We start from the raw sequence: 15,171 nt of genomic DNA, 5'->3' as shown, positions 1-15,171 counted from the left end.
GCTGGGGACTACAAGGACACAGAATGTAAACGAGACCTGGAGGACCTGGGGAAGAATGAGATGACACAAAACCTGGGAGGACTAGACTTAAAGGACTATAAACATAAGACACTAAACTGACACGCAGAAAAAGGACACATGAGGGCGCCAAAGAGCTACAGCATAAGACACACAACAGGGATACAGACAAGGACACATGAGGGCGCTAAAGGGCTACAACACAAGGGGAGAACATGGAGTGGAGCACAAGAGGAGCTGGGGAACAAAGAGACACAAGAGGGAATCTAGAGAGGGATGGAGGACACCAGGAGACACATGGGGAAGACAGACGCAGACCATGACATCCTGTAGATGTCTTGGAGGGAGGGAAGCTCACCTCCAATAATCCTTTCTGCACACCGCACTACTCTCTGGAGAGCTTTGCGGTTGTAAGCGGTGCTGTTGCCATACCAGGTGGAGATGCATCCAGTGAGGATGCTCTCAATGGCACAGTGATAGAAGGTCCTGAGGATGCGGCGGCTCATGCCAAATCTTTTCAGTCTCCTGAGAAAGAAGAGGCGCTGCTGTGCCTTCTTCACTGTATTGTTCGTGTGCACTGACCACGTAAGATCCTCTGCCAGATGAACTCCAAGGAAACGGAAGCTGCTCACCCTCTCCACAGCGTCGCCGTTGATGGCGATGGGGGTGTGTATTCCTCTGCACCTCCGTTTGGCTGAATAATGAAAGAGGAGGTTCAGGGAGCATCATCATCATCATCATTTATTTATTTCCAACATGCCAATAACATCACAATTAACAACAGGATATAAATCAATAATAAACCTCACAAGATAAATCAATAGTAAATCGAGTTGACATCGTTGTAGGCATGTTCGAAAGGGAGTGGGCGGAAGCCAAGCTTCTTCAAGCCCACCCCTACAACATTTTGTCCAAAGAAAATAATAACAATAATAATAATGGTAGTCTAGACAATTTAACAATTCTTATCAATATCATTAATTATATATTCCCATACACCTTTACGCACATCATTGTCCATTCTCATTTGTAATGTATTTTAACCAATCTGTTCTTCTGTAGTGCACTTTAAAAATCGGAATATTTTGTCATTGTTTGTGATCAGCCTTTAAATTATTCCATATTTTTATCCCACACAGACACACAAAAGCTTTTGCGTGTTGTTTGCACCAGTGGTAATTTAAATATTTTATCTCTCCTTAGGCTATGTGACAGCTCTTTAATTATAAATAGCTTTTGTAAATTATTTGGTAGAAGTTTATTAAATGCTTTGAAAAGAATTTGAACTGTTTGATTTTTAATTAAATCCTGTAGTTGTAATAATTTTGATTGTAAAAATAGTTGATTTGTGTGTTCTAAGAATCCAACCTTATTTATGATACGGACCGCTCTTTTTTTGCAATATATAAAAAGGCTGTAAGGAGCATTGATAGTTATTCCCCCATAACTCAGCGCCATAAGTAAAATAAGGGAGAACTAAGGAGCAATACAATACACGAAGTGTGTTGCAATCAAGAAATGACTTGGCTTTATTTATTATCGATAGACTTTTAGAGTTTTTTTGTTTTGTGTGTCTGATGTGAGGTTTCCATGACAGTTCACTGTCTATTGTGATTCCCAAAAATATGCTTTCTTGTACCATTTCAATTTGAAAACCATCTATATTTATTGGCAACTCAAACTTTGTTTCTTGATTACCAAATTTTATTGCTTTAGTCTTGTTTAAATTCAATGGCAACTTATTGCTGTCCATCCATCTTTTAACAACAGTTAATTCTTCATTTATTTTTTAATAAGATTTGGATAATTGTCACTGCTATAAAATATATTTGCATCATCTGCAAATAAAATACATTTTAGTAATGTAGATGTTTCAAAAATATCATCAATGTACAAATTGAACAAACTAGGTCCCAGTACTGATCCCTGGGGTACACCACAAACAATGTCAAGGTTTTTTTTTTTACTTTTTCTGTCCATTATTAATATACTGTACCCTTCCACTTAAATAACTTCTTACCCAGTTCAATGCCACTCCTCTAATTCCATATTTTTCCAATTTGTCAAGCAGAATTGAGTGATTTATTGTATCAAAAGCTTTTTTGAAGTCAATAAAAATTCCAGTTGCATATTTGTTGTTGTCAAGTGCACTGGTGATTTCTTCCACGGCATCTATTATAGCCATAGAAGTTGTTCTTTTATTTCTGAAGCCATATTGTCCATCATTAACTATGTGATGTTTATCAATTACATTTTCTAGTTGTGTATTAAAGAGTTTTTCCAAGATTTTTGAAAACGGAGGCAACAATGAGATCGGTCTATAGTTGGTAAACATGTGTTTATCATTATTTTTGTAGATTGGTATGACTTTACCACACATGGGTTGGCCACCACAGAGTCCAGACCTCAACCCCATTGAGAATCTTTGGGAGTGTGCAGGAGAAGGCTTTGAGCAGTGGTCACACTCTGACATCATCAATGCAAGATCTTGGTGTCAAATTAATGTAACACTGGATGGAAATAAATCTTGTGACATTACAGAAGCTTATCGAAACAAGGCCACAGCGAATGTGTGTGTAATCAAAGCTAAAGGCAGTCCAACAAAATATTAGCATCTGTGACCTTTTTCTTTTCTAGCTGGGCAGTGTATTTACCTCTCTCTCTCTCTCTCTCTCTCTCTCTCTCTCTCTCTCTCTCTCTCTCTCTCTCTCTCTCTCTCTCTATCTCTCTCTCTCTCTCAGTCTCCATCCTATACCTTCACTTCTCTGCCATCTGTCAGCATGGGACTCCCGCATCCCCTCACTCTGTTTTATCTTTACAATGGTTCCTCAGTGGAAACTTAAGAAGTGGCCACATGTGGCCAGTCATTCACAAAATGCATCTTCAGCATGGACCAACAAACAGGACGTCTCCTGTCAGCTCATCCTGCTGTTTCTCCAGCTGAAGACAACTTGGCAGTTTCCTCTCTTTCCAGTGACACACTGCCTCTAAGAAGGCCATCATGTGTTTCATTTCTCTACTGGTCCAGGTTCAGAAAGATGTATCTCCTGTTTGGCGCTCAGTCAGGCTAGAATGAAAGTGATTTGACACATTAATGAGTTTTCCTCTCTGCACAAGTCTAACTCAGGATGTCTGTATCACAATAAACTCCCAACAAGACCGTTTACCTCAGATTTAATTTGACGATGCTCAGAACTCCATCTCTTTAGTCTCTGCAGTGTTCTGCTCTGTGAGGTCTCACAGGAACTCATAACTGAGTAGATCTCCATTAAAGTGACTTGAGTTTGCTCTTTTTACCTACAGAAATGGAAGACGAGCCATTTCTACTGGACGTGTTGTACGTTTGTGTCGTCTGTTGGTTGTTCGATCACCTCCACTCTCCAGTCAACACCTCTGTCTCAGATTAGTGGACAGATGGTGGATGTGCATCTGTGTGCAAACAGCTGACGTTTTCTTATCAACAGCTCATAAGCTGAAAGAAAAACAAAATGAGCAGAAAGTCACATAAATAAACACACACTCACCCTGATGCTCGTTCATCAGTAATTGGTTTCATTCAGAGGATAAAAGCTGCTGATGAAACCTTAGAACTGACCCTTCATATTCTCATTGGTCTGATGTTAACAACCTTATTTTATCAGCTTCTTCTTCCGGCTCTTGGAAAGTACAGAAACTTTTTTTTTCCTCCTCTCCCTCCCTCCTCATCCCAAGGCTCTTTGTCCTGTCTTTGTGTGCACGGTGCTTTCTGCTTTTTTTCTGGAAACTGGAAATGATTGAAAATGGATCTGGTCAGTTGGTCTCTCAACGCGATTGACAAAATCTTTTCAACGATGAGGACGGGAGAAGGGGCTCCCGGGTGCCCCTCTGGGACAGAGCCAGCTGGGTATATCATGGAATCCTGGAAACAGTGGAACTTGATCTGCCTCTGTCAACTGTCTGTAGAGGATTCTGAAGATGTTTGGATATTCGTTGTTTTGGTGTCAGGATTCCTGCTGTTTGGCCTGAGCGGTTACCTGGCATACCGGAACATTAACGAGCTTTCGAGGAATATTGGCTCAATCCCGGATCTCAGGGATAGAATGCATCATGCTGTGAACACACAAACTCATATAATTGTCGAGATGAGTCGTAAGATTGGAACTTTGGCTGAGATTCAGGCTTTGGCACAGAAGGTGGATTCCATCAAGGAGCGAGTCGATAGATCAGCACAGATTGGGGTAGATTAATTCCACCATTATTGGATCTAGATGGGTTGAAGACCAACAGAACTCTAAGGCAGAGAGGAAATTATCTCTGTCTGTCCCCAAAACAATTATTATCTGAATCTGGTGCCCTTGGAGCCTGTGAGGCTGAAGTGTAAACTCCCCTCAGATGAAATGTGGAATGCTGTCGTCGCTATGGAAACTCTTTCTCCCTATCCCAGCCTGGGCGGGACTGTGACCGGTGAAGGCCGTGGAACCGTATCTAGGAGTCAATGTGCCCTCTAACCCATTATCTCCCTCCCCTCTCCAAACGGAGGTGATGAGCGCTGCTCCATGCGGCTGCACGCTCTGAAGTGAGGAGAGTCCAAACCCTACCTCCCCACCTATTGGACACTTGTGTTGTGTATCATCTGAAGTCTGTGTGCATATCTGTCTGATGTGTTTTTGTAGAGCAAAGCTACCCTCTCTGTTGAGGGTAACTGTGAAGTGCCTTTTTTTTCCCTCCCCCTGACTCTATCCTCATATAAACCCTCTTGATCTATTACGGCAGCGCGACTCGGGTTGGGAATGACCACAGTCACCAATTCTTGTCATGTGTCTATGTATGTATGTCGATCTCAGAATTGTGTGTACTGAAACTCTAATTTCCCTCTGGGATTAATAAAGTATTTTTGAATTGAATTGAATTGAATTGAAATGATCTCCTGTAACCATTACAAGCTGATAAATAACATCCCATAGCTGCTTCTCCACCACTCAAACGATTAATCTCCTTCCTCTCTGTCTCTGAGTCAGACCGCTGTGCACCTCCAGTCATGCTGGAGGTCAAGTAGAGGTCATAGAAAAGACTTCATGTTTAATGTTTGCTTAATGGTTTAGCTGATGATCTAACCTTCTCTCACTACTGTGTTCAGCCTCCAGGGAGGAGCACAAACTGCCTGTTGTCTTCTGTTCTTGATTCTGACCTCAAGGTTTTGTTTTACTGTTGAACCTGAACCTTTATGATGCAGGTTTAATACAAAAGCAAATGTACAAAAGTATAATTAACAGAAAATTGTTTATGTTTGTTATCATTGCAGTATCAGAATGTGATAAATAAATCCTGTTATCTGTAGTAGAGCTGCTGCTCTGATCATGGAAGACTTTTATCTAAATGGTCACATGCAGATAAAACTCTGTTATTATCTCATTAAAATCCTTTTATTTACCATCACAGTCACATTCTTTATCTTCATCCAAGCTAAACAGTCACCATGTTTAATGTTAAAACAAACTAAAGTGGAGCAAAAGGATCAAAAGTCAAATCAGAAACTTTTTCTAATGACTGAACTCATCTCTGACTGGATGGAGGAGACGTTTCAAACCATTCTCATGAGTTCATTAGCTCATCGTCACTTTTTACTAGAGACTATTTAACCTCTTGACCCTCCTTAAACTAAACCCCACGTCAGCCGACAGTGTGATCATGAAAACAAATGATTCTGTGTGTTTGTGTGTGTGTGTGTGTGTGTGTGTGTGTGTGTGTGTGTGTGTGTGTGTGTGTGTGTGTGTGTGTGTGTGTGTGTGTGTGTGTGTGTGTGTGTGTGTGTGTGTGTGTGTGTGTGTTTTCCAGGGACGTCGGCCAGGACACTTCTCCTTCCTGGATCCCTTCTCCCCTGGCGTCTGGCTCTTCATGCTCCTGGCCTACTTGGCTGTCAGCTGCATCCTCTTTCTAGTGGCGAGGTAAAAAGCTCAATCACCTCAGATGAGAAAGAAAAACGTTCAAAAGATGAACAAAAGGTTGTGTTCAGAGATTAGACACACAAAAAGAGTTGCAGGGGGATACACCGAGCAGGAAGCAGGTGTCTGGTCTCTCTCTGTCTCTCTCTCTCTGTCTCTCTCTCTCTCTCTCTCTCTCTCTCTCTCTCTCCCTCTCTCTCTCTGTCTCTCTCTCTCTCTCTCTCTCTCTCTCTCTCTCTCTCTCTCTCTCTCTCTCTCTCTCTCTCTCTCTCTCTCTCTCAAGTTTCTGTGGTTGATCGCCCCATCATGCTGGAAGATTTTCTCTAGTCAGCGGCCAGAACTACACTGCCACCTGCTGGTCAGGGATGGAACTGATTCTGAACTTCATCTTGATAGTTTTGTACATTTCTGATTCATTTCAGATCAGAAGCTCTTGTTGTTTATTAAAACTAGCAGATTGATGAATGTCTCAGTCCTGCACATAAATGATTTTTCACATAATGTTACTATGTTTCCAGTAGAAGCAACAGAAAACACAAACACACTGCTGATGCCTCCGCAATTAAATTCAGAGTGAAAACGAGGTTTATTTGTCTCTCTGGAGAGCCAAGGTGACTTTGTGCTGACTTCATTGTTGTAGTTGTTTCTCTTTTTGTTATTCATTCATTCCTCTCTCTCCATCTCTTGGGTTTTCACTCATGTTGCTTCATTCCTCCTGACTCTCTCTGTTTATATAACCTCTGCTGTCTCCTCCTACCCAGACTGACACCTTACGAGTGGTACAACCCCCATCCTTGTCTAAAGGGACGCTGCAACCTGCTGATCAACCAGTACTCACTTGGCAACAGTTTCTGGTTCCCAGTTGGAGGATTCATGCAGCAGGGATCCACCATCGCTCCCAGAGCTCTGTCTACACGCTGTGTCAGTGGAGTGTGGTCAGTACTGGGACCAGTTGTCAGCATGACTGTTCTCACATTCAGCTCCGTTCTGTCTTTATTTTGCTTCATTATAAACACGTTTCATCTCTGGTTTTTACTGTTCTGCTTTTCAAACATGATCTGATCTCAACATGTCTGAGCCCCACAAACTACATAAATCTCACATGGATCAGGCCCAAATGTCCCAAACAGGCTACTGTAATTTATCAACATCTCTTCAACCTTCCAAGTGTTGAAGGTTGAAGAGGAGCTGATCCAGAACAGTTTCCTGTTTGCTTCAGTCGAAACATCCTGACACAGCTGACTAAAGGCACTTTATGTTCTTTATGATGGATGAGAAAGCTTGAGATCACAGAATTTTGGCTTTCAGAAGCATTAAATGGTAACTTGTAAGTTACATCCCTTCAGAAATTATTTTCCAATTTTCAAACCGTGATGATGGTATTTTGTGTATGCACATCCTTGAGATATCATCTGTCTGTCTGTCTGCTTTCCAGATAAAACATTACCTTAACTCAAGTTTGTCACCTTCCTCATTTTAACCCTTTCATTCATCCGTTCACCATGTCATCAGTCAAACTCCTGCCATGTCTCCTCTCAGGTGTGTGATAGTTGGAATCCTCTTGTTAACACAATCATCCTTCATACAGCACACCAAAGGTTTGTGTTCAGAGTAACTGCCATTTCCTTTATGCTGTCATCACACACAGGTGGGCCTTTACGTTAATCATCATCTCTTCATACACGGCCAACCTGGCTGCCTTTCTGACAGTTCAGAGGATGGAGGTTCCCATAGAGTCGGTGGACGACCTGGCAGATCAGACGGCGATAGAGTACGGCACCATGCACGGAGGGTCCACCATGACTTTCTTCATGGTGAGAGCAAACACACCTCACTTCTCTCATGTGAGCCAATTTCAGCTCAGATCATGTGATCAGTCACCAGTAATGTCATCCTCATCATGTTTTATGTGTTTACCACCTGCTGCTCACACAACCAGACAATAAGCACTCCAGCCTCGTTTATATTCTAGGTATTTGACCTCAGAGAGGAACAGATAAAGATGAGGAAAATCCGAGTGTTAGAGGAGAGAGGGACATTGAAGGATGGGATCGGAGAACAGATAAAAGACCTGTACTCTTTGATGCTTTAACATCCGCTGGACCTTGAATAGAGCAGAGGAGACTGGTTAAGAGGAAATGTAAGACAGGAGGTGATATGATTTGAAGTTTCTGCTCTGAAATCTGTAGCTGCTCAAATGGAAAAAAGGTTTGTAAAAGAAAACTGCGATAAAGAAGATGCATTCAGGTAAATCAGTTTGAATCAAATCCATCAGTCACAGAAAGGAAAACGGTAAACAAATAAAAACTTATCTTCTAATCAGTAAAAGGGAGCAATATTTATATGTAAATAAAGACTTTTGCTTCTCTTGATCCTATCTCACTGCTGTGCAGAACTCTCGGTACCAGACCTACCAGCGGATGTGGAACTTCATGCACTCAAAAGAGCCCAGTGTGTTTGTGAAGAGCACAGAGGAGGGGATTGCTCGTGTCCTCAACTCGAACTACGCCTACCTGTTAGAGAGCACCATGAATGAGTATTACCACCAGAGGAACTGCAACCTGACTCAGATCGGAGGGCTGCTGGACACCAAGGGCTACGGCATTGGCATGCCACTGGGTGAGTGAGGAGAGAACAGCATGAGGAGGATTAGAGGTTGTTTCAGTCTGCAGAGGAGGTGAAATAAACCAAAAATAAACAAGATTCTTTTGATATTTAACCCTCTCAGGCTCGAAAAAAATTTTGATAAAAGGACGAACAACTAAGCCCTTCAGGGTTACTTCTGAGTTAAAAAATGCTCATGAAATACGTATGTGGACTCCACATTGTGGAGTAACCAGGTAGATAAGTTTCAACTTTTGCAAATCTGCAACGCCTGCCTCCAGAGGGTTAAAGGATACAATTCTGCTTTATCATGAAGAGGCTCTGTAACACTACAAAATCAATTCATACCTTTCAATGTCGTCGTCGTCGTCTTCCTCCGCTTATCCGGGTCCGGGTCGTGGGGGCAGCATCCCAACTAGGGAGCTCCAGACCGTCCTCTCCCCAGCCTTCTCCAACAGCTCCTCCGGCAGGACCCCAAGGCGTTCCCAGACCAGATTGGAGATGTAACCTCTCCAACGTGTCCTGGGTCGACCCGGGGGCCTCCTGCCGGCAGGACATGCCCGAAACACCTCCCCAGGGAGGCGTCCAGGAGGCATCCTGACCAGATGCCCAAACCACCTCAACTGGCTACTTTCAATCCAGAGGAGCAGCGGTTATACTCCGAGTCCCTCCCGAATGTCCGAGCTCCTCACCCTATCGCTAAGGCTGAGCCCGGCCACCCTACGGAGGAAACTCATTTCGGCCGCTTGTATCCGCGATCTCGTTCTTTCGGTCATTACCCAAAGCTCATGACCATAGGTGAGGATTGGGACGTAGATCAACCGGTAAATCGAGAGCCTGGCTTTCTGGCTCAGCTCCCTCTTCACCACGACAGATCAGCTCAGCGTCCGCATCACTGCAGACGCCGAACCAATCCGCCTGTCGATCTCCCGATCCATCCTACCCTCACTCGTGAACAAGACCCCGAGATACTTAAACTCCTCCACTTGAGGTAGGACCTCTCCCCCGTCCTGGAGATGGCAAGCAACCCTTTTCTGGTCGAGAATCATGGTCTCAGATTTGGAGGTGCTGATCCTCATCCCAGCCGCTTCACACTCGGCCGTGAACCTACCCAGCAAGAGCTGAAGGTCAGAGCTGGATGAAGCTAGGAGGACCACGTCATCCGCAAAAAGCAGAGACGAGATTCTCCTGCCACCAAACTCGACACACTCCACACCACGGCTGCACCTAGAAATTCTGTCCATAAAGGTAATGAACAGAACTGGTGACAAAGGGCAGCCCTGGGGGAGTCCAACCCTCACCAGGAACAGGTCCAACTTACTACCGGCTATGCGGACCAAACTCACGCTCCTCTGGTAAAGGGACTGAATGGCCCTTAACAGAAAGCCACCCACCCCATACTCCTGGAGTGTCCCCCACAGGGTGCCCCTGGGGACACGGTCATAAGCCTTCTCCAAATCCACAAAACACATGTGGATTGGTTGGGAAAACTCCCATCCCCCCCACCCCACCCCCACCCCCCACCCCACCACCCTTGCAAGGGTATAGAGCTGGTCCACAGTTCCACGGCCAGGACGAAAATCACATTGCTCCTCCTCAATCTGAGATTCAACTATCGATCGGACCCTCCTCTCCAGTACCTTGGAGTAGACCTTTCCAGGGAGGCTGAGGAGTGTGACCCCCCTATAGTTGGAACACACCCTCAGGTCACCCTTCTTAAAGATGGGGACCACCACCCCGGTCTGCCACTCCACAGGAACTGCCCCCGATGACCAGGCAATGTTGCAGAGACGTGTCAACCATGACAGCCCTAAAACATCCATAGCCTTGAGATACCCAGGGTGAACCTCATCTGCCCCCGGGGCTCCGCCGCTGTGTAGTTGTTTGACTACCTCAGCAACTTCCGCCCCCGAGATTGGACAGTCCATCCCCAGGTCTCCCGGCTCTGGTTCCTCCTCGGAATGTGCATAGATGGGATTGAGGAGCTCCTCAAATTATTCCTTCCACCGTCCGACTATAGCCTCATTTGACGTTAGGAGCTCCCCATCCCCACTGTAAACAGTGTGAGCGAGTTGCTGCCTTCCTCTCCTGAGGCACCGGACAGTTTGCCAGAACCTCTTTGGAGCTGATCGATAGTCTTTCTCCAAGGCCTCACCAAACTCCTCCCATGCCCGAGATTTTGCCTCGGCAACTGCCACTGCTGCACCCCGCTTGGCTATCCGGTACCTGTCTGCTGCCTCCGGAGACCCACAGACCAACCACGCCCTGTAGGCCTCCTTCTTCAGCCTGACGGCTCCCCGAACCTCTGGTGTCCACCAGCGGTACGGGGGTTGCCACCACGACTGGCACCGGCCACCTTGCGACCACAGCTAGCAACAGCTGCCTCATTAATCGCAGAGTGGAACAAGGCCCACTCGGAGTCAATGTCCCCCACTGCTCTCTTGACGCGGTCAAAGCTCTGCCGGAGGTGGGAGTTGAAGACTGTCTTAACAGGTTCTTCTGCCAGGTGTTCCCAGCAGACCCTCACTATGCGTTTGGGTCTGCCAGGTCTACGCGGCATCTTCCCCTGCCATCAGATCCAACTCACCACCAGGTGGTGATCAGTTGACAGCTCCGCTCCTTTCTTCACTCGGGTGTCCAAAACATACGGCCGCAGGTCAGATGATAGGTCTACAAAGTCTATCATCGACCTGCGACCTAGGCTGCCCTGGTACCAAGTGTACCGATGGGCATCCTTATGTTCGAACATGGTGTTCGTTATGGCCAAACTGCGGCTTGCACAGAAGTCCAATAATGAAACACCACTCGAGTTCAGATCAGGCGGGCCGTTCCTCCCAATCACACCCCTCCAGGTCAAGCTGGCATTGCCCACGTGAGCATTGAAGTCCCCAGCAGGACAATGGAGTCCCCTGAGGGAGTACTATCTAGCACTCGTCCCAGGGACTCCAAAAAGGGTGGGTACTCTGAACTGATATTTGGCCCATAAGCACAAACAACAGTCAGGACCCGTTTCCCGACCTGAAGGCGCAGGGAAGCTACCCTCTCGTCCCCTGGGGTAAACCCCAACACACAGGCAGAGAGTCTTGGGGCTAACAAAAAGCCAACCCCAGCCCTCCGCCTCTCACCCGGAGCAACTCCAGCAAAGGAGAGTGTCCAACCCCTCTCAAGAACTTGGGTTCCAGAGCCAAAGCTATGTGTCAAGTTTAGGCCGACTATATCTAGCCGGTACCGCTCAACCTCTGCCACAAGCTCCTGCTCCTTCCTTGCCAGCGAGGTGACGTTCCATGTCCCAAAAACCAGTTTTCTTGTCCGGGGATCGGACCGCCAAGGCTCCCGCCTTGGTCTGCCACCCGATCCACATTGCACCGGACCCTTCATGTTCCTCCTGCGGGTGGTGTGTCCACAGTTGGATGAGCTCATGTATCCGGTTCGGGCTGGGCCCGGCCGGGCCCCATGGGCGAAAGCCCGGCCACAAGGCACTCGCTCTCGGGCCCCAGCCCCAGGCCTGGCTCCAGGGTAGGACCCCGGTAACCCTCCGGGCCGGGTACTCCGACGCTTTGACTTTACCTCCATGAAAGATCCTGTGAACCGTTCTTCGTCTCACCCTTCACCTAAGACCAATTTGTCATGGGAGACCCTACCAGGGGCACAAAGTGCCCCAGACAACATAGCTCCTAGGATCATTAGGGCACTCAAACTCCTCCACCACGATAAGGTGACGGTTCAAGGAGGAGGAATCAATGTCATGATTCTATATTTTCATAACTACTTGTACAGTGGGTGAGTTTTACCCCTCTCTTTCCGTCAGGGTCAGTGTATCGGGATGAGTTTGACCTAGCCATCCTCAAGTTACAGGAGGACAATCGCTTAGAAATTCTCAAGAGGAAGTGGTGGGATGGCGGCAAGTGTCCAAAGGAAGAGGACCACCGTGCTAAAGGTTGTTTCTTTTGCTGATTTTTGTTAATTATTACCTCAAATATGTTCAACTTGAGCTCATTTATACTCATATTTCCTATTTTGTCCCCCAGGTCTCGGTATGGAGAACATCGGTGGAATCTTTGTGGTGCTAGTGTGTGGCCTGCTGGTGGCTATCTTTATGGCTGTGCTTGAGTTTGTTTGGATGTTAAAACAAACACCTGGGAACGAGGTGAGGGGAGACTTTTTAACCTGCATCTGCTTGCTGTCTTTCTCCCTCCCTCTACTTGTAAAGTTGTGAGGTTTTGCTGAAACACACAGCAACTCAATGTAGCTTAGAAAATGGATTCATGCATGTGTCAAGCATTAAATAAACATATGCCTCACATTTTTGAAGCAAATCAATTCAAAGTGAGTTAATGCAGATGAACCTGAGTAATGAATGTAGTTTGCTTTCATTAGTAGAGAATACATATTAACAAGGTGACATCAGTCTCCCGTTCAACTGCATCCCAAAGGTTCTGGACTGGATTTAGATCTGGATATTGTGGATGATGTTGGAGTCCAGTGAACCCATTATGTTCAAGAAACTATAGTTTGAGATTATTTGAGTTTACACAATTCAGCTTATCTCTTTCCAATAACCAAGCAATCTACAAAGTCACCTGAATCTCCTCTGTTCCCCACCTGTGCGCATATAAATGCATCAAACTATTGCCGTGTGACTGACTGATTAACTAGTTCTCTTCTGCATTTGAGCATTTGAAATTTTCAAAACAGTAACTACTTCAGGATGAAATAGTTATCAAAAGTAGGTGAATGTCATGATGAAGTTATTTTGACATAAACTTGATGCTTGGCTGTAATTTGTCCCATGGTAAATGTATTCTACAGATGTGGCCCAAGTTGTTGGAATTATTTGAAAAAATAAACTCATGAAATAAGGCCTGGACAAAAAACGATGGTACCCCTAGAACATACTGAGAATAATGTGACCAAAGGGACATGTTAATTCAAGGTGTGTTCACTAATTAGCATCACAGGTTTCTACAGTGGGCTTATTTATAAGGCTCCAGGTAGTCACTGTGTTATTTGGTGGCATGGTGTGTACCACACTCAACATGGGAGCGAAGGAAAGAGTTGTCTCAGGAGATTAGAAAGAAAATTATAGACAAGCATATTAAAGGTATAAGGTATAAGACAATCTCCAAACAGCTAGATGATCATGTGACTACAGTTGCACGTATTTTTCAAAAATTTAAGATCCATGGAACAGTAGCCAACGTCCCTGGACATGGCTGCAGGGTGAAAATTAATGACAAATAAATAGACGGATAATACGAACGATAACAAAGGAACCCTGGAAAACTTCTAAAGAGAGCCAAGGTGAACTTCAGGCTCAAGGAAAATATGTGTCATATCACAGCATCCATCATTGTTTGAGCCAAAGTGAACTACATGGGTGATGACGAAGGAGGACACCACTGTTCAAAACAAATCAGAAAAAAGCCTGATTGGAATATGCCAAACTACATGTTAACAAGCCACTGAGCTTCTGGGAGAATGTCATATGGACAGATGAGACAAAAATGGAACTTTTTACCAAGGTACATCAGCTCTATGCCCACAGACAGAAAAATGAAGCAAATCAAGAGCAGAACACTGTCCCTACTGTGAAACATGGAGGAGGCTTTGTTATGTTCTGGGCTGCTTTGCTGCATCTGGCAGAGGGTGTCTTGAATCTGTGCAGCATACAGTGAAATCTCAAGACGATCAAGGGATTCTAGAGAGAAATGTGCTGGCCAGTGTCAGGAAGCTTGGTCTCAGTCGCAGGTCATGGGTTTTGCAACAGGACGATGACCCAAAACACAGCTAAAAACATTCGCCTTCTATGAGCCATGACTTCAATTCTACTGAGCATTTTTGGAAGGAGCTAAAACATGCCATCTGGAGAAGGAGCCCTTCAAACCTAAGACAACTGGAGCTGTTTGCACATGAAGAGTGGGCCAAAATACCTGCTGAGAGATGCAGAAGTCTCACTGACAGTTACAGGATTGTCTCAAAAAGCTGTGCAACAAAATATGAAGTTAGGGGTACTACTCTTTTTTTGTCAAGGCCTGTTCCATGAGTTTTTTTTCATTAATAATAATAATAATAATGCATTGAACTTATATAGCGCTTTTCAAGACCCCCAAAGGCGCTTTCACACACTCTCACATTCACACATTGCTAGTGATGGTAAGCTACTTGTAGCCACAGCCGCCCTGGGGAGGTCTGACAGAGGAGAGGCTGCCATTTGGCGCCGTCGGCCCCTCTGACCACCACTAACACAGGCAAGTTGGGTGAAGTATCTTGCCCAAGGGCACAACAGCAGGATACCCCTGGCGGGAGCTGGAGTCAAACCCATGACCCTCCGATCATGAGGCAACCCGCTCTACCACCTGAGCTACTGCTGCCCCAAAGATATAAATATAAATCTGTTGAAGCATGGTTGAAAAGCAATGTTTAACTTTCATTGGTATTTCATAGAAATGCCATTTATTATTACTTTTGTCAAATTCAAGTTATTTCTGTGACCATTGTTGGTTTTTTCTTTCATTGACCGAAGGGTACCAACAATTTGTCTACGTCTGTACTTGCATATGAGTTTCTATATCCATGCATGCAGCTGTAAAGGAGAAAAAACTTCAGTTTTAAGTCTGTGCAATACCTC

The 15,171-nt window shown here is 45.2% G+C and overlaps 1 protein-coding gene across 4 annotated transcripts in view; it reads left to right on the top strand.

The window, feature by feature from the left end:
• grik4 (glutamate receptor, ionotropic, kainate 4) overlaps positions 1-15,171 on the top strand; it is a 352,270-nt gene that overhangs the window by 329,901 nt on the left and 7,198 nt on the right. For all 4 annotated transcript variants that reach the window (XR_011516047.1, XR_011516045.1, XR_011516046.1 and 1 more), the window contains exons 15-20: positions 5,833-5,942; positions 6,701-6,874; positions 7,588-7,753; positions 8,333-8,558; positions 12,352-12,480; positions 12,572-12,690. Coding sequence is in view for 1 of the 4 variants with exons in the window: in XM_054742697.2 (XP_054598672.1) it covers positions 5,833-5,942; positions 6,701-6,874; positions 7,588-7,753; positions 8,333-8,558; positions 12,352-12,480; positions 12,572-12,690 (924 nt within the window). In the remaining 3 variants the exon portion in view is untranslated. The remainder of the gene's footprint in view (positions 1-5,832; positions 5,943-6,700; positions 6,875-7,587; positions 7,754-8,332; positions 8,559-12,351; positions 12,481-12,571; positions 12,691-15,171) is intronic.

The sequence above is a fragment of the Nothobranchius furzeri genome, chromosome 13, assembly GCF_043380555.1.
Source record: "Nothobranchius furzeri strain GRZ-AD chromosome 13, NfurGRZ-RIMD1, whole genome shotgun sequence".
NCBI classification, from domain to species: Eukaryota; Metazoa; Chordata; class Actinopteri; order Cyprinodontiformes; family Nothobranchiidae; genus Nothobranchius; species Nothobranchius furzeri.
This window is presented reverse-complemented; position numbering and strand designations above follow the sequence as displayed.